Raw genomic sequence first — 20,946 nt, forward strand, 5'->3', positions numbered from 1 at the left:
TGGACTTCTGTGCTCGTCATGGATTGTCCACAACGAACACCATGTTTCAACATAAGAGTGTCCATATGTACACCTGGCATCAGGATTCCCTGGGTTCAATGATTGATTTTGTAGTCGTATCGTCGGCCTTGCGGCCACATGCCTTGGACACTCTGGTGAAGAGGGGGGTGGAGTTGTCAACTGATCACCACTTGGTGGTAAGTTGGCTCAGATGGTGGGGGAGGAAGTCGGTCAGATCTGGCAGGCCCAAACGTGTTGTGAGGGTCTGCTGGGAACATCTGACTGAGTCCCCGGTCAGAGCGAGCTTCAACTCCCACCTTCAGCAGAGCTTCAAACATGTCCCGAGTAAGACGGGGGACATTGAGTGCGAATGGGCTGTGTTCTGTGTCTCTATTGTTGAGGCGGCCAGCCAGAGCTGTGGCCATAAGGTCGTTGGTGCCTGTCGTGGCGGTAATCCCAGGACTCGTTGGTGGACACCAGCAGTGAGGGATGCCGTCAAGGCTAAGCGGCATGCGGCTTCGGCTGTCGCCTAGGCAAAAACTCGGGCATGGGAGGAGTTCGGCGAGGCCATGGAGAAAGACTTCCGGAGGGCTTTGAGGTGATTCTGGTCCACCATCTGGCGGCTCAGGAGGGGGAAGCAGTGCTCCATCAACACTGTGTACAGTGGAGATGGGGAGCTGCTGACCTCAACTCGGGACATTGTGGGTCGGTGGAGGGAATACTTCTAAGACCTCCTCAATCCTACCAACACGTCTTCCGATGAGGAAGCAGAGCTGGGGGACGTAGGGGTGGACTCTCCTATCTCTGGAGCTGAAGTCGCTGAGGTGGTCAAAAAGCTCCTTGGCGGCAAGGCCCCAGGGGTGGATGAGATCCGCCCGGAGTTACTTAAGGTTCTGAATGCTGTGGGGCTGTCCTGGCTGACACGCCTCTGCAGCATCGCGTGGACATCTTGGACAGTGCCGCTGGATTGGCAGACTGGGGTGGTGGTCCCCCTTTTTAAGAAGGGGGAATCAGAGGGTGTATTCCAATTACAGGGGAATCACACTCTTCAGCCTCCCTGGTAAGGTCTATTCAGGGGTCCTGGAGAGGAGCTCTATACCCTCTTTGGCATCCTGGAGGGGGCATGGGAGTTCGCCTAACCAGTCTACATGTGCTTTGTGGAGCTGGAGAAGGCATTCGACCGTGTCCCCCTGGGGCTCCTGTGGGGGGCACTCCGGGAGCAGGGGGTGCTGGACCCCCTTGTGTGAGCTGTCCGGTCCCTGTACGACAGGTGTCAGAGCTTGGTCCGCATTGCCGGTAGTAAGTCGGATTTGTTTTCCGGTGAGGGCTGGACTCCGCCAAGCCTGACCTTTATCACTGATTCTGTTCATAACTTATATGGACAGAATTTCTAGGTGCAGCCGAGGTGATGAGGGGATCTGGTTTGTTTGCTTCAGGATTGGGTCCCTGCTTTTTGCAGATGACGTGGTCCTGTTGGCTTCATCTGGTCGTGATCTCCACCTCTCACTTGAGAGATTCGCGGCAGAGTGCGAAGCGGCTGGGATGAGAATCAGCACCTCCAAATCTGAGACCGTGGTCCTCAGCCGGAATAGGGTGGATTGCCATCTCCGGGTCGGGAGTGAGGTCCTGTCTCAAGTGGAGGACTTTAAATATCTTGGGGTCTTGTTCATGAGTGAGGGAAGGATGGACGGCGAGATCGACAGACGGATCGGTGCGGCGTCTGCAGTAATGCGGACTCTGTGCCGGTCTGTCGTGGTGAAGAAGGAGCTGAGCCAGAAGGCGAAGCTCTCGATTTACCAGTCGATCTACATTCCTACCCTCACCTATGGTCATGAGCGAAAGAACGAGATCTCGTATACAGGCGGCTGAAAATGAGTTTCCTCTGCAGGGTGGCCGGGCTCTCCCTTGGAGATAGGGTGAGGAGCTCAGTCTTCCGGGAGGAGATCAGAGTAGAGCCGCTGCTCCTCCGCATCGAGAGGAACCAGTTGAGGTGGCTCGGACATCTGGTTATGATGCCTCCTGGATGCCAAAAAAATCATAAAGAGGCGGAGTCTTCAGAGAATCTAGGCAGCTGCGTGGATCGGTATGCGTGCGTCTTTGGAGAAAACCTTCGAACCTGCACCTGAAAGAACGGATCTGTTTACGTATTGTCACATCTAGACTCTCCGCTATCTGACCCTTTGAAAGACGAGATTTATGGATTAGTTGCAGTGATTTTACTGCTCAGTTTTCTTGTGGATGGGAAAGAACGACATCGTTTCATGTTTGTATCGTTCTGCTTGCTTGTGTCAGGACTCCCTCCCTTAGTATCCCTTTCAATATGCTGATGGAAAAAGATCGTCAGAGGAAACAGGAGGAGAGAATTAAGTCAAAGTTTTAATAGACCTTCAGAGAGCCATGGTACATTGTTGGTGTAAAAATGTCTGAAATCTCTAGCGGTCACACAGCAACTACAAGGCTTTTTTTTAATAGTAAAATATGTGGAGAAGAACAACTAACAGGTCGGTTTGAGACATTTGAGCCTTTAAAAAGGTACATTTACAGAGCTTCTTAATGCACAAAATAATTTAACTTACTCCTATAGTGGCAAAAAAAAAAAAAAAAGAATTGCAACCAGTCATCACGACATTTCATAGCCGCATTTATGTTTATATTTATATATAGTATGTGAATATACACAGACCAGAAAATATAAAAAGCAACTTTGTGCATTGAAGGCAAAAGAAACCTCATTCACTAAAACATCTCACTTTAAAATGAAGTAACTCGTGTATTAACAGGTGGTAGACAAAACAACAAACAGAAAGGACACACGGTGTGTCTGCGTCCAAGAATCAGTGTTTCAACTTCTGCCTCTTCTCTCAGATGAGATGTAGTGACAACCAATAAACCATCTCTGATGAGCACAACTAGCACACACCCGTCAGATCGGACACATTTAAATCTAAGATGAGTGTAGACAATTTACAAAAAGAACTGGTTTTCATGTGTTTTTGTGCCTTTTGGAAATGTTGGCAAGACCAGACAGAATTTTCTGGGGAGTGTACTCCAAAGTAAGCCTGTTGTAACGTTACTTTTATCCATGTAAAATGCTAAAAATGGAAGAAACAGTGATGCATAATCCCCTCTTTATGTTACTCAAATGCAGAAACTAAAGTAGTAGGTACACAAATGCACCAGCTAGGCTGATTATCAACACACACACACATCTATCTCCTCGACACTGTCAGGAGGTGGAACTCAGAGAAAGGCACAACATAGGAAGGTTTTTAGCTTTGAGAGCTACTCCAGGAAGAGAGAGAGAGGAGGGATTATACTCCTTCCTTCCTCCCAGAAGCTCATGGTGATGGCTTCACTACCAGAAGCCGGAGTGCTCACAGGCTGATCTGATGGCGCATGATCCTCAGAGTAGCGCTGGGATCAGGTGGCAACATGGCAGACATGCTTCTACATGATCGTCACTGCAGCTGGACTCTGTATGCACAGATGAGGAGCTTCACCTGAGGACGAAATGTTGACAGATGGTTAGCATACTTTTATAGATTCAAATCTGTTATGAAAGACTATTTTTTTGAAAAGCTGAGAGGAACAAGATATTTGGTTTTTGCCCGCTTTAGAGTGGAATCACATTGATTTTTTTTTTCTAAGAAGCCTTTACAGAGATGGGAATAAATTCCCGTAAATATACTGTTTGCATGTCTATATCTAAACTTCAATAATATTTCTTTGTGCTACTAAGTTATGTTACACAGAAATGAATTTTGGCTAACTTCCTCATCCTGTTTGCAGATGTAAACACTTGATGCCGTCAAACAAATGCATGGTTAAAAACTCTTTCACTGGAATAGGTTTTCAGGGAAACCCGCCGTCCGACTGCAAGCTTGCTTGGGGCCAAAGACAGCAGTGAAAGTACACAATAAACTCTTTAATCTTTCAAAAAGAAACTTCTAAGAAGAAAGTTTAACAAATATATATAATAAAAACATGAATACTGAAAGTGTCATTGATCACATCGACCTCAGCTCATTTAATCGATCAAGGCAGCAACCAGAGTTGTTACACAAACACGGAAATTTGAACATTATTATTAGTTAACATTTATTTATTGATAGAGAAATAACCCCTTGAGAAACACCATCTCATTTTCAAGGGGGTCCTCTAAATAAAGTAACAACACAAAACAAGAGCAGCAGTGTCTACAAAAAAAAAAGGAAGAAATTTACAAACAGGAAAAAAAAGAATAAGTAAATAGATAAATAACAAAAGAACAAAATAAAAATAAATAACACATGTAATATATGTAATAATCATCATCAATCATACATACATCTTCCTAAGTAACTTCAGTGGCTCCCAGTACAACACAGAATCCTTGTCAATAAAGTGACTGATTGCAACCTGACCAGGTCATCCGGTGCAGACCTGCTAGCTGCCCCCAGAATAAGGTCAAAATCTGCAGAGGGACATTTCTATAACTGTGGTCCGGCTGTCTGGAAGTAGCTGACATAAGTTACAAATACAATGCATCTACAGTTGTGCTCACATTTATTTATGCCCTTTCATTAAGGAAGGAAAAAACAGCTGCCTGTAAAATAAGCTAAAATTGACTAAAGTAATAAATAAATACAAATTCTATGAAAATCATTACATTATTTTCTAATTCTGGTTCAATAGAAATATTTTTTTAAAAGCAAACAAATAATATAATTTATGACATATTACAACATCACTCATAAACTAATATTTTGTTGAACAACCCTTTAATGTTTCCGCTACAGTCAGGTGTTTTCTGTTCCTCACAGTCAGACTTCTGCACCTGTTGACAGGTATTTTGTCCCACTGTTCAACAGAAAAGTGCTCTAATTTGTCCAGGACCAATTTGTGTTTTTTTTTTTTTTTTTTTTATCTTTCTTCAACTCAATTAAATGAAAAAACAGTGTCTTATATTACTAAATAATATTTTTGCAAATTTTTAGTTATTGTTTCTTTTATAAGTCTCCAGTTATTTGAGTGACTGTTGTAAATTCAGCCTTTTCTTTAATAAAAGGGGATGAATACATATGAGCACAACTGTACATTCATTGTGGCTCTACAACGACACACAAGCTGTACTGTACAGGCCTCATGTTAATGCAACACCACCACACGGCTGTATTGATGAGGACGGCATTCCACATTAAGGAAGTTGTGCATATTAACATGCCTGACAGCACAAATGGAATGCAGCCATGGTCAACCCAACCTGAAACTAGCACCAAATATTAACCACAATGGTTTTTATAAAGCAAGTCATGTCATCATGACAGCATTCAACTATAATGCTGCATGTTTTCCGTGACGTTAAACACATTGATTTATGTGTGATGAAATGTGCTTCATCGATAAATGGCCCCTGCCTCCTGCAGCACCTCTCTGTGTGACTAAAACACATTTATACGAGACAACATTTCATCCAGGCAGGAAGAACTGACGTTTCCCGAGCTTTTTCCTCTCCGCCTAGTTCTTTATCACTAAAGTCTGACCTGAAACTCCTGAAACTGAAGCTCCTGAAACATGTTTGAGTCAAAGCTTAAGAGCACATTTCACATGATTTACGGGGTCATTTGGTTGATCTTTGACATTATGTAGGTCTTATTTGTGGTAGCTTGCTCTTTAATAGATAATGCAACCAAAAACCTTAAAAAATGTTCTTTTTTTGTTTTGACACTCTGAACTGACTCCAAACACAATAGTCTGTTCTTCTTTTGGGTTCAAGATATTATAACTATTTCACCACATTTAGAGGAACATTAAATAACCATGTAGAGGCACATGGCAGATTTTTACAACACTGAAGCTAAAATAGTTGAAATCGCTCGTCTTGATATTACAAGTAACTGGTATCCAGGTTACCTTTGCTGTTGGTGCTTCTGCTAAACGAATGAAGAGCTTGTTGATGCCTGGAACCGGGCTAAAGGAGTAGATGAAATGACTATCCTGAAACATTCAAGACAAAAAAGGAAAGAACATGAAGGAAGTTTTGCACATCGCCACTTGATACTTAATCTATCAAGCTAATTCTAAGCAAACTTTAGAAATGCTGCATCAGCATTTTTCGGGCTGAAAAGTACTTTCATGGACTGTAAAACAGATGTCATGGATGGCAGCGGTTTACTGGAGGCTAACTGGAAACAAACTTCAGCAAAGACAATGCATACATCACCCATGTCTGCATACTGGAGAAAAATAGAGACAGGTCTAGAGTAATTAGTATTCATCAAGTATTCTGTGTTTAATCTCTCAAACATGGGTCATGATTATTGTCATGACATGTACATTCCTATGATCAGTAGGACTACTATCCTCTTAAAAGGCATTAATCCCACTACAAAAACCTGTGGAAGAAAATGTTCACATTTGGTAAACTGCTTTAGACAGTTCTGCATTTATTCCTCATACACTGCTCGAATATTTGACACTTTCAAAGCTACTATAAAAGATGCTAATTGTGGAGTGACAGTGGAATGAGCTGCCCCTCCACATTAGACAAGCTTCATCATTGTCCATTTTAAAACTTATCTTAAAACCCTTTTTCATTCCTTGGCTTTAAGCCCAGTGTGAGACTGCTTCTGGTCAGTTTGCTATAGTTTGGTTTTAATTATTGGTTTTATTTACTATTTATTCATTTTGCTTGATTGTGTTATTTATCTCTCTTTTAACTGTTTTATTCTCTTGTTGTTTTGGCTGATTGTGTACAGCACGTTGTCCCAACTCTGGTTATTTTACATGGCTTTATAAATAAATAAAGTTTAGTTGAGTTAATTAAAATAAACTAGTCGGTCATGGAGGGCCGCTGTCCTGCAGGTTTTCAATGTATTCCTGCTTCAATACACCTAGGCAAATGAAATGAGACTTCAGCACAGTGACTCATTTATCTAAGTCAGGTCTGTTTGAGCAGGGACACGTCAAAAACGTGCAAGACTGTGGCCGTTGTGGACCAGAGCTAGTTACTCCTGTAAAAAAAAAAAAAAAAAAAAATTTCACGACAAAAACCAAAAAAACTGCCATCGAATGAAATTGTTTTGATTTTAAAATCCTCAGAACATTTTAATCCCGACTGTTTCTATTTGTTCTGGGAAGGCGAAGAGTGGCATTGAAAAGCCGTTGAACCAACCAGGAAAATGGGAAGCTGGAACTTGTCGTTGAGCACCACGGCGTGAACGCTGCAGGGTCCGCAGAGCCTGGCTGTGATCTCATTCAGGAAGTTGGCATGGAAGATGAAGAGGAGGATGCCTGAGCCTAGAACAGCAATGAAGAACAAAGAAACTGTTGGAAAAGACAAGTTTCACAGGGAATCCACTTCTAGAGCTAGAAGGAATTCAACGCTGCTGAAGGTCTCAGTGACTTTACTGGTTTGACCAATGGCAGACATGAACACCAGTCAGGTGATTTGACAGATTGAAGAAAAGAAAGCCACTATTACCCATTAAATATTTATTTTATGTGGCATTTAGAAATGAGATAACAGGACAGTGTGACATTTCACAGGTCTAGGCGTAGAACAGGGGTGTCCAGTTCTGGCCAGGGAGAGTGACAATCCTGAGCCCCTTTGCAGAACTTCATACACTGTTGGTCCTCAAGGGTCCCTCAAGAACAGACTCTGGACAGCTGTGGTGTAGAGGATTTATCTCCGCAAATGTCTGTCTGGATATTCACTGTATACTGGGTCTGGATATTCACTGTATACTGGATCTGGATATTCACTGTATACTGGGTCTGGATATTCACTGTATACTGGATCTGGATATTCACTGTATACTGGGTCTGGATATTCACTGTATACTGGATCTGGATATTCACTGTATACTGGATCTGGATATTCACTGTATACTGGGTCTGGATATTCACTGTATACTGGGTCTGGATATTCACTGTATACTGGGTCTGGATATTCACTGTATACTGGGTCTGGATATTCACTGTATACTGGGTCTGGATATTCACTGTATACTGGATCTGGATATTCACTGTATACTGGGTCTGGATATTCACTGTATACTGGATCTGGATATTCACTGCATACTGGGTCTGGATATTCACTGTATACTGGGTCTGGATATTCACTGTATACTGGATCTGGATATTCACTGTATACTGGGTCTGGATATTCACTGTATACTGGATCTGGATATTCACTGTATACTGGGTCTGGATATTCACTGTATACTGGGTCTGGATATTCACTGTATACTGGGTCTGGATATTCACTGTATACTGGGTCTGGATATTCACTGTATACTGGGTCTGGATATTCACTGTATACTGGGTCTGGATATTCACTGTATACTGGGTCTGGATATTCACTGTATACTGGGTCTGGATATTCACTGTATACTGGATCTGGATATTCACTGTATACTGGGTCTGGATATTCACTGTATACTGGATCTGGATATTCACTGCATACTGGGTCTGGATATTCACTGTATACTGGGTCTGGATATTCACTGTATACTGGATCTGGATATTCACTGTATACTGGGTCTGGATATTCACTGTATACTGGATCTGGATATTCACTGCATACTGGATCTGGATATTCACTGTATACTGGGTCTGGATATTCACTGTATACTGGGTCTGGATATTCACTGTATACTGGGTCTGGATATTCACTGTATACTGGGTCTGGATATTCACTGTATACTGGGTCTGGATATTCACTGTATACTGGGTCTGGATATTCACTGTATACTGGGTCTGGATATTCACTGTATACTGGATCTGGATATTCACTGTATACTGGGTCTGGATATTCACTGTATACTGGATCTGGATATTCACTGCATACTGGGTCTGGATATTCACTGTATACTGGGTCTGGATATTCACTGTATACTGGATCTGGATATTCACTGTATACTGGGTCTGGATATTCACTGTATACTGGATCTGGATATTCACTGCATACTGGATCTGGATATTCACTGTATACTGGGTCTGGATATTCACTGTATACTGGATCTGGATATTCACTGTATACTGGGTCTGGATATTCACTGTATACTGGGCCCCTACCCAAGCTCAGGGAAGAATTACATTGTGATCAAAAGGCAGAGAAAGGATGGGTCTCCTCCTCTGACTGGCTCTGACCTGACATTGTAAACCCACTGAGTGTTCATATGAAACTGTGTCCTGTCCGAAGAACGAGATGGGAGGGGGATGTGGAAACTGGAATCCGTTGTTTAATGTGGAATACAATAGAGCTTGCTCCTATGTGGGTGTGATCCATTATTCCCAATTTCGACTCCTGCATTTCCCTACCAGTGTTCTACCATCTGAGCTGATGGAGATTCTTCTCCTGAAGTGCAGCTGTGGCTAAAAGGCTGGAAACAGTTTGCATTATAAGAAAATAATTCAACGCTGCGCAGCTCTAAGTAAGAATGAAAAAGTTGCATCTGGTGAAGCATCAACCTGAGAATACAAAAAATGTAAAAAACAAAAACAAAAGCAGCCTCGAAGACTAGCGCTCTCAGTGTCTGAGCTGCGATCGTAGGCTCTCCTGCACAAGATCCATGGAAAAGAATATTAATGATGCAAAAGTGTGATCAAACTGCTGATAAAAGAGGCTGCTGTGAATTTAAAACATACAAAAAAAAAAAAAAAAAAAAAAAAAAAAAAAAAAGCCATTTATGGCCAGAGAGGATATGTCTTACTCAAAATTCAAGTCCAAGTGGATCATTCTGATGAAAAAGATGAAATGTAAACCTGGTGGTTATTTTCAGAAGCAGCTCAGCTTCACGTTTTCCAAGTTTGAAATGTTTCCTTTCTTTCTGTTTGTTGAAGCTATCAAGTTAAGTATGTGTTTCCTACTTAACATTTGTGCTGTAAATACATAAATGCTTTTCCAAACTACTTTCTTTCACAGTTACTTAAATATCAATGTCTGTGGGCAAATATCAAAAAGCAGTTCATAAAATACAAGTTATTAAAAAGTTAGGCACACCAGTGCACCCAATGCAAAAGGTCAGTGTTAAAATGGACTGTAATCCGTTTTGAGAAATTAGTGACTAACTATTATTCAGCACAATACGGCATCAGACCATCATTCTGCTGTCATGATGGTACAGGACTGGTTTAAAAAAAAAAAAAAAAGAAATTAGCATCTGATAGTTGTTAAAAAGACCTTTTTGGACAAAGTCTCCTTAAAATTTAACCTCAGTGCAGTTTGCTTCTCAAATGGTTTTAGTTAAAAGCAAAAGCAGATTATTACTCATGATGTGTGAGATGATGATGTTTTACCTTCTGGTTGTGGCTGGGCCTTGAAGCCAAACTCCAAAGAGAAGTCAGGTCCTTCACAAAGTCGGTGGCAGGCCAAAGGGAAGACGGGCTCCAATAGCACCAGACGGGACTCAAAGTAGGCTCGGATGGTGTCTTCTGCCACACTGGACAGCCTACAGGATGAAGACATGCATAGGCGTATTTTACACTGATTTATAACAAGCTGGTACCACCGAGCTCACCTCCAAAAAGGTTCGATGAAAACATCAAACCTTGATTTATTAAAAAGATTTTTTTTTTAAAAAAAGCAGTAAAATATTGTAATTTCGTCAACGGTAGACTCTATGCATCTGTTATCAGTGAGGCTGAAAGCTGTCATAAGAACTTACATGTTGATGTGGTCTTTGACGAGGTCATACACCATCAGATTGTTGCTGACTTTGGCAAAATACAAAGCTGTGTTCTTGTGTTTAGACATGATATTGCAATCAGCTCCATATTCCAGCAGGAGGCGCACTATGTCAGTGTTCCCTCTTTTGCAGGCCTGAAATGAAAGACAGAATTTGTATAAATTCCACCAAAATGAACCAAAGTGTACATTAGATAATCTACACCCAATAACTTCTTATAAAAAAACTCCTGGATAATGTAGATACTCAAAAAAACACTCTTTTCCCAGCAGCCTCAACCACATGGTCTAAAAACCCAAGTTTAAATGTTTATTAAGCAAATTTTTATACCTTGATGTCACAACATTTAGCAATAACAAAGCAGACAAGTTTGACCAAAGTAGCAACAATGAACAATAAAAAAAAAAAAGAAAAAAAAAGAAAAAAGAAAAAAAAGCTTCAGGAACTTGGAAATGCAAATATATAATTATGTGGTGGACAGAAATGCAATTTGCCAATATGTATATGTTTTATAAGACCTGCAAAAATAAAATGGTCTTTTTTTTCTTTTATAGCGTACTATAGTTTTAACAAGAAGATTACATTATGAGACACTGCAAAGTGAGCATGGATGGATGGATGGGTGGATGGATAGATGGATAGATAGATAGATCATCACCAGCTGCATAAAATATTCAATAATTATTCCCCAGAAATGACCGCAAACCAGATTTCCTCATCACACTCACCTTGTTGAAAAATAAACTACACCGCAGGGTGTAGTTTACCATGATTTGATGCTGAAAATTATGATTTCATAAAGTGCTAACGTTCAATTTATCATAAAACCTGTGTGAAAAGTTGATCAGCTGCATTCATGTAATATGAATGCAGAAGTTAACATCTGCAGAAGAATCTTTGCAATGCAGGAAGTATCAATAAAATTCCTTTGGTTCACATTTTCAAGTGAGCTTCACCTTCATTAGTGCTGTTTCCCCTCCCAGTGTCTGAGCGTTGACGTAGGAGCCTGCCTCCAGGAGGATGGCAACAGTCGTCAGGAAATTCTGATGGTGAATAAAAAAAAACAAAAATACATTTAAAAGGAAAAAAGTTTGAATATTCTGATGATTTATTTACACCAGAGGTATCCAAAGTCGGTACCTAAGAGCCGATGTCCTGCAGGTTTTCAATATATCCCTGTTCCTACACACCTGCCTGTCATTAAATGGATCCAACAGCCATTGAAGTTCTGCATAATGACTGATTCATTTGAGTCATGTGCATTGGAGAAGGGATATGTGGAAAACTTGCAGGATTGTCACCCTCAAAGTCCAGAGCTGGACAACCGTGGATTAATAAAATGCAACATAAGTTACAGGGCAAAAAAAAAAAAAAAAGAGACCCAAATAATCGTGTGTGGGAGGCCGAGATACCTTTTCGGCAGCATGCATCAGTGCTGTGGTACCATTCTTCTGTCGAGCATTTACCCTCACCCCTTTCTTAAACATTAGCCTGAGTATGTCGTCGTGCCCTCCTGCTGCTGCTAGCATGCACAGCGACATGCCGCTGACATCCTGTGGAAAAACAGATAGAAAGCTCCAGAATTACAAACCAAGAAGGTAAAACTGACAAGCTCCTGCTTCCACTGGATTTTCATACTGAGGAAAAAAAAATTACCATGAAAGCAAGCTATTAGGATAAACTCTATAAAGTCAAACATATCATATTTCATACACAGTTTGAGATATTTTGCATGACTTTATAATAAAAACTTTTCTTACAATCCTATTAAACACAACCTAATCTAGTCTTTTGCCTCCTTATAGATACCAGGAAGCAGAAGACTACAATATAATAACTGACATATCACATATTGTAAATATCCTCCCCCAAGAATGTTATGGTTTTTTTTTGTTAAAAGGTCAAATGAAGACCTCACATTCAAAGCATTTTCTCACCATTTTTTCATGGCTCAGGCCTTAAAGGGTTAAAGGAGGAGCAAAAACTAGTGTTTGTGAGCAGATGTCTCTGATGAAGCAGCACGGGGAGGGTTCATAATTTCTTTGTATCACATTTAAAGCATTACTGCAGAGGTGTCAAACTCCAGTCCTAGAAGGTCGGTGTCTGGCAGGTTTTTGTTGTTTCTCTCTTCCAACACAGCTGATTCAAATCAAGTGGATCCAGGAGCTTCTTATCAACCCATTTATGAATTTTGGTCAGGTGTGTTGGAGCATGGGGACAACAAAAACCTGCAGGATACTGGCCCTTGAGGACTGGAGTTTGATATCTGTGCATTACTGTATAGCAAAATATAAAGTATGTAATAAAAGGCAATTATTTTCATGAGTTTAACACAATTTTTCTTTACACAATATTGCATTTTGTGTCATTTTTCTAGAACTGAACATAAGTATTTTTATTTCCTGTATTATTGTCTACCTAGATGTTGCATAATTTCCTTTATTATTTCCATTAGTATTACTGTCTGGCTTTCGTAGTAGTTATTTTCTATTTAATTGGTCAAGTATTTTAGCTAATGACTTTGAAAGAAAGCTAAACAAGAAGATGGTAATGTCAGTTAGACCAGCTACTTTAAAAAGAGAAAAAACAAAACAGATGCAACTCAATTAAATATCCCTCCTTTTGGCAAGGCTGAAGAACTGGACAAAGACACAAATAAATTCAACTTTCGACCATCCGAAAACAAATAGATTTCCTTTTCACAATGAAGTATCCCCAAATTAGGCCAAGAAGCTTTATTTGTACAAGCTGAAGTTAAGTTCCTTACAATACTTGATAGGAGGCATCACACGAAGGCAATATACAGCAACAGGGTGAATGACAAAACATGCTCATATAGCAGCAATAAAATAAAAAATACTGCATTAAGTAAACAACAAAAGGATGCAGTATATGCTGAAACACCAACAGTATACAAAAGCAGCAACACAGGAAACAAACACACAAAAAAACAACAAAAACACTCCTTCTGGCATTAATGAAATGATTTGAAATAGGTTGTATGACCCGGTTCCACAGAACTTTTCACAGTTGGGATTTTGTGCATGTCTGACACTAATGACTGGTACAAAAGGGTGACCACTGGTTTTTTAAAACAGTTTCACTACAGCTGCTACAGAGGAAAACACATACTTCAATGACAAAAACAAGTGCTGTCCACTCCTCACAATAATACTTTCCTCTTTATTTAATCACAAAGAAAACTTGAAAACCAAAAACTGTGGCTAAAGTATGCTTGTGGCTAAACAAACAAAAAAAAAACCTAATTCAATGATAGTTCCTCTACCTACCTCCAACTTGCTGAATATTTGGTGCAACAGAAAATGTGTGGTAACAAGAAAACATTTTGGACCTAATATAAATAAAAATGTCCAGCCAGACCAATGGATGCAAAGCCAAAACAATCTGTTTTTAGAAAAATGAAGACTGAACTTGTGCTCAATATTTAATCTTTAATCCTTCACAATTAACAAACCTCGAGTTCGACCAAAAATAAAATGGTGAATACTTCTAGTAATAAAACTGCATGTTTAAAAAAAAAGTTCTTCTGGGTATGTTTTGTTATGTATTCTCAAAATCAGACAGTATTTAATCTTTGTAACAACTTGACCTTTTTTAAGATATAAAAAAAACCATCCTATACTACTGGATTACCAGTTCTTTTTTCGGTTTTGCCTTTTTTTTAAAATCATATTTCTTTTGAAGTTGCTATTAACAACTGTTAGAAAACAAACACATAATAAAAAATGCACATAAGGCAACATGAGATTGACAACTGGATTATAAAAGTTTATGAAAAAAAGGGAGATTGCTGAAGTGTACTCATCTCAAGGTAGACCAAATACAATACTAAAATGTTCTAGACAGTCACTGTGTGGAGTTACAAAAAGTTTGGCAAAGCAAAGCGGAAAGAAGATGGTAGGAAAATAAAAAAAACAAAAAAACCCCAAACATAATAAAAACACACGACTACTCAAAACTTCCTTTGTTTCGGTGACACATATATACACTTGAGTTCCTATTTTCGAGTGTCAGAAAGTAAAATATACTGTTACTTCTGCAGGCTACTTACAATACAGGCTAGTGGCTAAAGCAAGAATATATTTATATATTTGTACATTTAATACACCTGGGTTTGGCATTTGGGAATGATGCAAAGGAAGTGAACCCACTTCTCACGTCTGAGGGATTAGCTACAAAGATTTGCTGGTAGGTTTCTTATTTCAACTAAAATAAAGGAAATGCTAATGAACACAGTTTAAGCAAAAAAAGGTAAGTGTTGATCAGCTTTCAAGTAAAAGTCCCACAACAAATGCGGCATCATAAAAGCTTTGATCAGAAAAGGTGAAAAACGCCCCGTTTACTACAACTGGTCATTTCAAGCAGCTCATACATGGGTTCCATCACTGTGAAAGCATGACCAGGTAACATTGTTACTACTTCGCACAGCTAATGACTACGCTATTAAATGTTTAATCTCAGTTGAAACATTTAATAGAGATAACTTGTGGTGGTCCAAAAGACACAGTGTTTTTGTAAACATACCACTACAAATCAGCTTTTTCTACACCAAAACTTCACCTATTTGACTTTTTTTTTAACCAGGTAACTAACTAAGAGCAAATTATTCCCACTGATGGCCTGGCAAAAGCTACAATACAAAACATCCGGGCTTCCACCCATTTAGTGTTTCATTACTGCAACAAATAGCTTGGTCAGCTGGACTTGATATTGAACACATTAGGAGACCTTTGGAGATGTGTATAATTTGAAGAATGGCAGTACGGACTGTAAATGTAATCATTGACATTGCAACTGAGACCAAACTTTACCAACAGTCAACAAACAGAAAAGATCTGCTTAACTTTGAAGCTACACTTAATCTGAAGTTAAAGCCACATCCCTAAAATCCTAGTTTTCATCCATGTCCATTAAGAATTTTTACAGGGAGAGATAAACTGGACCATCCCAGTCAGTGTTTGAAGTCTGAGTCTCTGGTTCTGTTGGGCTAGTGGTGATCTGTTTAGAGGCGACTGCATGACCTCTTCTCTTCAGTGACTGGATTGAATTGTGTACATAATATTTAATTTCCCTCCATGTTCTGCTGCTTAGTACAGGTTCAGCATTCAAACATGCATCGCAATCCCTTTTCCCTGGTACTTTTATCAGTTTACAGAAGTCTCCAAGCTGACGCCTCACTGCTGCTTGTTCCTCCTCACTCCACAACCGCTTGTTTCTCTTTTGAGGTTTGACACCTGGAGTGGCTTGTTTTCCTGCTGAAGACATGGGTTTGCCTTCCCGTACCATTGGTGCTCTATCAGAAACACTATGTCCATGAACTGATGGGACGACCTGTGCAGATGACAGGACCCCCGTTGGGCTTGTATGATAAGCTGGTGCATCTGAATGGTTTAGATGTGTGAATGAAGACATGATGGGTCTATTTCTGTCATTTAGTGCTGAGAATGCAGAGACCATGGGTGGACTTGGGGTATTTAATTGCGTATATGTTGGGACCATTGAGGTACTTGGGGTATTAAGGGTAGTATAAGAAGGAATCATTGGCAAACTTGTGTCATGTGGGGTGTACACAGAAGGGGGAAGCATACTTGTAGCATTCTGTGTATACAAAGATGACATTTGCAGACTTCGGTTGTTGTCTGAAGTGTAAACTGGAGGCATTAGGGCATTTGTAGTGTCGTGTGGGGTAAATGTAGGGACCACTTGAGTATCAGTTGCGTTCAATGGTGAGAAGTTAGAAATCAAATGTTGATTTGTATGGACCATATTTGTACTAGAGTAACAAAAAGATGCAAAACTTGCAGTCATCTCTTGGGAGAAAGGTGAGTCTCTCAAGTTGGTTGGTGGTGGCACTGTCATACAACAGTCTGAACTTTCTCTCAAGTGATCGGGATTCACTGTAGTCATAGTGCACATATCATTAGTGTCTTCCATGTCTGTCTTTGCCGTTTGGTCTTCAACTTTTGGACTCTTTGGATTCAGAAGATTTCCACAACCATCAGACTTTTGTTGGTTATTTCTCCTTCGTATTGTCTGTAGTGTGTTATGTACATAATTTTTTACATCAGTCCAAGATCTTCCTCCAAGATCTGATTCAGCAGCTATGCAAGCATTACATTCTTTTTTCCCCGGAACCTTCATCCTTGTGATAAATTCACACAAGTAACGTTTAACAGCAGCTTGTTCCTTGTCAGTCCACGGCCTTCTTTTTAGAGCAGGTTTCTGTCCAGTCCCTAAAAAGATTTAAAAAAAAAGTACTGAGAATCCATGTGGTCTAAGAGAAATATAATATATTACAGATTCAATAGTCTGATAGTGTAAAACTGATGTCAAAAGCTGCCTTACCAAAAAAAAAAAAAAAAAAAAAAATCTGCTTTGTTTCAACATTTAATTATGGGATGAGAAAATTGAATCCGTCAATCCACTGTGACTGAGCAAACTTTATCTTTAGTGTCTCGAGTTGTATTAGAAATACCAAATGCTGTGTAGTCATGGAAACAGGTAATCTGCCTCACAACCTTAGATATACACATCAATACATTAAATAACCAATTGAAGAAAATATACTTACCATTTTTTACAGTGCTGGGTGGATTTGATGGCAATGCTCGGTCCATCTTTAACAGCTGTTGGCTAACTTCCTCTAGCTGGGATGCATTTTGAGAGACTCTGTAACACCCCTGGCTGCTCTGTCCCAATAACTTTGCCACTTGATCCAGCTGAGGCTCACCAAGGCTCATTAGCTGCCAGCAGCTGGCAATTTGCTCTCTTAATGATGAAGACAGTAGTGCTTCTGGGTTTTTAACTCCACATTCCACTGCAGCCCTTCGGAAACAATCCAATCCTCTGATGAAGGAGGGTCCTTCAGTCCTTGCAAATAGGTATGGGTTACTTTTTGAAACACCTGCTTGCTCTCTATGTTCAACAAGCAAGTCAATGGACAAAACCATTCTGTCTGTTAGCAGCACCAGCATATTTCTTCCATACTGACCTTCTAGTTCCAATCTTGTGAAATTGGAACCGAGGTCCATCTCCAACTTAGTTATTTTCCTTACTTGATCTGCAGATGGTGCAAATACCCCACTGCTCTTTCTTTGAGTGTAAGTTTGCAAGAGAAGTCTTCCAATATTACCTACCCTGCCCCTGTTGAAGAGACACACATCCGCTAAGGTGGCTTCACTGAGCTTTTTCCATGTTGACATACTTGGACTTTCTTTTAACTCCTTTCTTGCTTCATCCTCTTCACCAGTAATAAACTTGTGGAGTTTCATTAGATCTTCTGTCACAGTTGATTTGTCTACTTCGATTTTCTTGACCTCTTGTTTTGTACACTGGATGAGCGTTTTGCGAGAAAAGGACTCACTCAATTTGGTATCAAGGAGCTGTATGAACTTTTTCAACTCACTTTCAGCTCCACTGTCCTCTGTCACACGACTTTCTCCAAAAGCTATCTCTGCAGCTCGCTTTAAAGAGTAGCCAATCTTTGAGACAAGAGAAATGGTTTTAAACTTGCTGGAACTTGGGTCAAATCCACTAACTTTTTTGATCCCTTTAATCGCCAATTCAAATCTGGATGGTAGACATATTTCATGCAGGTACTTGACGCTATTGTCAAGTTCATTTACCGCAAGCACAAATCTACCCAATTCCCTCATTTTTTGTGCAATGTAAGCAAACTGAGATTTATCGTGGTCATACTTAGCAGACAGTGTATTGCCGTATTTACAAATAAGGGGGTCAATTCTAATATGGTTTGAGATTTCATCTTGGTGCATGATTTGGATGATCTCCTCACAGCTTCCAGTTAGGAACTCAGACATTGGATGCACTGGAGATGAGCCATTGTGACCCAGAGTTCTTTTTGTATTCTCTAAGGATTTCTGATCCCCCTTTCTAATTTTACATGATCGTTCATGTCTCCATAAATCTGTTTTTCGATAAAATGCAAAACAGTGCTGGCAAGGCAGGAAGTCCCTAACAGATGTGCTTGGTTTCTTCACCTGCTTCTTGGTTACAATTTCTCCTTCACCACTTTTAAGAACTTGGCAATTATGTTCATAATCTCCTTTATTGCGAATTTGGTCAAGCAATGTCTGTCTGACTTTGGAACCTCTTGGAAAGTGTATTGCATGGGCAACATCAGTTTCCTCTGAATGCTTATTTTCCAAATGCTTGATAAGTTGGGTAAAAGCCATTTTGCAATACAAACAAAAGTGCTTTTTGCAAGATTCTTTCTTTGCTTCCTCCATTTTGGTGGCCTTTGTCTGAAGTACTTTCTTACAGGTCCTTAGACTTGTTCTTGTTGGTAATTTGTTCTCCATAACTTTTCTGCGTTGACGTAATCGTGTTTTAATCACTTCTTTTGTGCTCAACTCAGAAGAAACGTGATCTTTGCCATCGGATTTATGTGCCACCAATTTCTTCGCACCACCACGTGAGCGCTTTCCTCGCTTGGCAAACTTGCGTTTTTTAGCTGTGGCTCGTTTCTCCATTTGGTCATCTTGCTTTTCCCCCAGGAAAAGGCTTTTTGCCTTTCTGGTTACATCTGAATTGTTACTGTTTAAAGTCATTTTGGTTGATGAAACACCCTGGGTATCATCTGATGCCTTCTTTTCCTCTGCTGCCACCTGGTCTTCCTCTCCTTTACTTTCCTCAGGGGTGAATGAACCACATGCTTCACTTTTGGATTCCGTTATATTGTTCCCACCTTGTATATTCTCATGTTTCCCCTCTGTCCCTTGCTCAGCATTAGCACTGGCAGAGTAGCTTGGTATTGTACTGTCATTGCTTAAACAATCCAATGCTTGTGGGATATTCTTATTTGGTTTAGGAGTACTGTCTTCATTTCTTGCACTTTCAATCAAAGATGTGAATTCAAGACCACCACTCGAACTTCGCTCCTCAATCAAGCTCCTTTTGCCTTCAAATGATCTCTTCTCACCAAAAGTACACGCCTGTAAAAGAACAAGTATATGTAAGACTCGCTGCCAAATCAGATCTCAAAAATATTTTGAGTGAACTTAAAACATATCAGAAAATAAATGTGGGTGGAGAAACAAAATCTTTGTTTATAATTTTGCATTAGTGGCTATTTTTGGTTGATTGCTTCGGTATTGCGTTTGGAAATTCTTTGTGCATTTTTTATTGCTATTTTAAACACCTCAGCACCTTGGCAATGCCCCAACAAGATCCAGGCTCATTCAAACAAAAGTCAAGGTGACGGTCACAGATAATCTTTTAAAATCCAACATCTGTACCAAAACCACCCTGACACCATATTCAGTACAAAAACCACATGTGACCCATTCAAGAACAGTTAATGGCTTTATTGGATCAAGCAGCGTATTGACATTGTGAGTGTCTAATCAAGTAAGTCATGGGGTGTCGGATGAAATGCTACATGAAGCAAACAGAAAACACCAATGCTAAACCCACATGCAGAACTTATAATTACAATAAATAATTGCTACTTTTTAAGTCATTTACATAAGAATTTTGGCTTCATATACCAGCGTTGTTACAACCTAAACTGGTAATTCAACATAGCATGTTTCCAATATGGTTAAACTTTCAAACAGAGTTTAGGACATGGCAAGGTACAGATGCAAAAAACTAACACTTTGAGTGTCCGGAAACGTACATTTTTTCTACACATAATTTAAGTGAAGTATAGTTTATTTAGATGTGACATGTGCTTCATGTTTTCAATCAAAATAATAAAGATGTTGGCAATGTAATAGTTCCTAGTGGACGATACATTATGAATGATGATACATGTTCTGAAATCACTATGTACCTGCTTCATCTTGTCCAGATAATTCATGTGTTCACCAGGTTCCTCCACAGACTTGTTTACTGCAAATAAAGAGTATACTATAATATCTAATGTGCGAACTTTGCATAAATATCAAATAAACAATTGATAATATTAGAAATATACTGTCAATGTACAATTATGTTTATATAGTGGCATACAACATTATAATATAATTTGGTAGTACACACTGGCATGTAATTAGTATTAATGACACAAAAATTAAGGGTGTTTTTTTTTTTGTTTTTTTTCTCACTTGAGAAAGCAGAATGTGACCGAAGTTTACAAACCATAAAAACATGGATTGACACTGCCAAAGATGGAATCAAGAAATGACATCGTAACTATGTCTAAAACCGTTAAACATCTTCATTTTTTAAGTTACAGTCCTCTTATAAAATAGCTTAATGATTACTGGTGTCAGAGCCCTGTAATGACATA

General features: G+C 39.6%; 1 protein-coding gene across 1 annotated transcript in view; it reads right to left on the reverse strand.

The window, feature by feature from the left end:
* Positions 1–2,398: 2,398 nt before the first annotated feature.
* mphosph8 (M-phase phosphoprotein 8) overlaps positions 2,399–20,946 on the reverse strand; it is a 28,428-nt gene continuing 9,880 nt past the window's right edge. The window contains exons 8-14 of the mRNA XM_079254419.1: positions 12,083–12,223; positions 11,627–11,713; positions 10,650–10,804; positions 10,282–10,433; positions 7,154–7,278; positions 5,893–5,976; positions 2,399–3,500 (exon numbers count right to left, since the gene is read on the reverse strand). Coding sequence (XP_079110545.1) covers positions 3,459–3,500; positions 5,893–5,976; positions 7,154–7,278; positions 10,282–10,433; positions 10,650–10,804; positions 11,627–11,713; positions 12,083–12,223 — 786 coding nt within the window. The 3' untranslated portion in view covers positions 2,399–3,458. The remainder of the gene's footprint in view (positions 3,501–5,892; positions 5,977–7,153; positions 7,279–10,281; positions 10,434–10,649; positions 10,805–11,626; positions 11,714–12,082; positions 12,224–20,946) is intronic.

This window comes from Telmatherina bonti (genome assembly GCF_933228915.1).
Source record: "Telmatherina bonti genome assembly, chromosome: 15".
Taxonomy (NCBI): Eukaryota; Metazoa; Chordata; class Actinopteri; order Atheriniformes; family Telmatherinidae; genus Telmatherina; species Telmatherina bonti.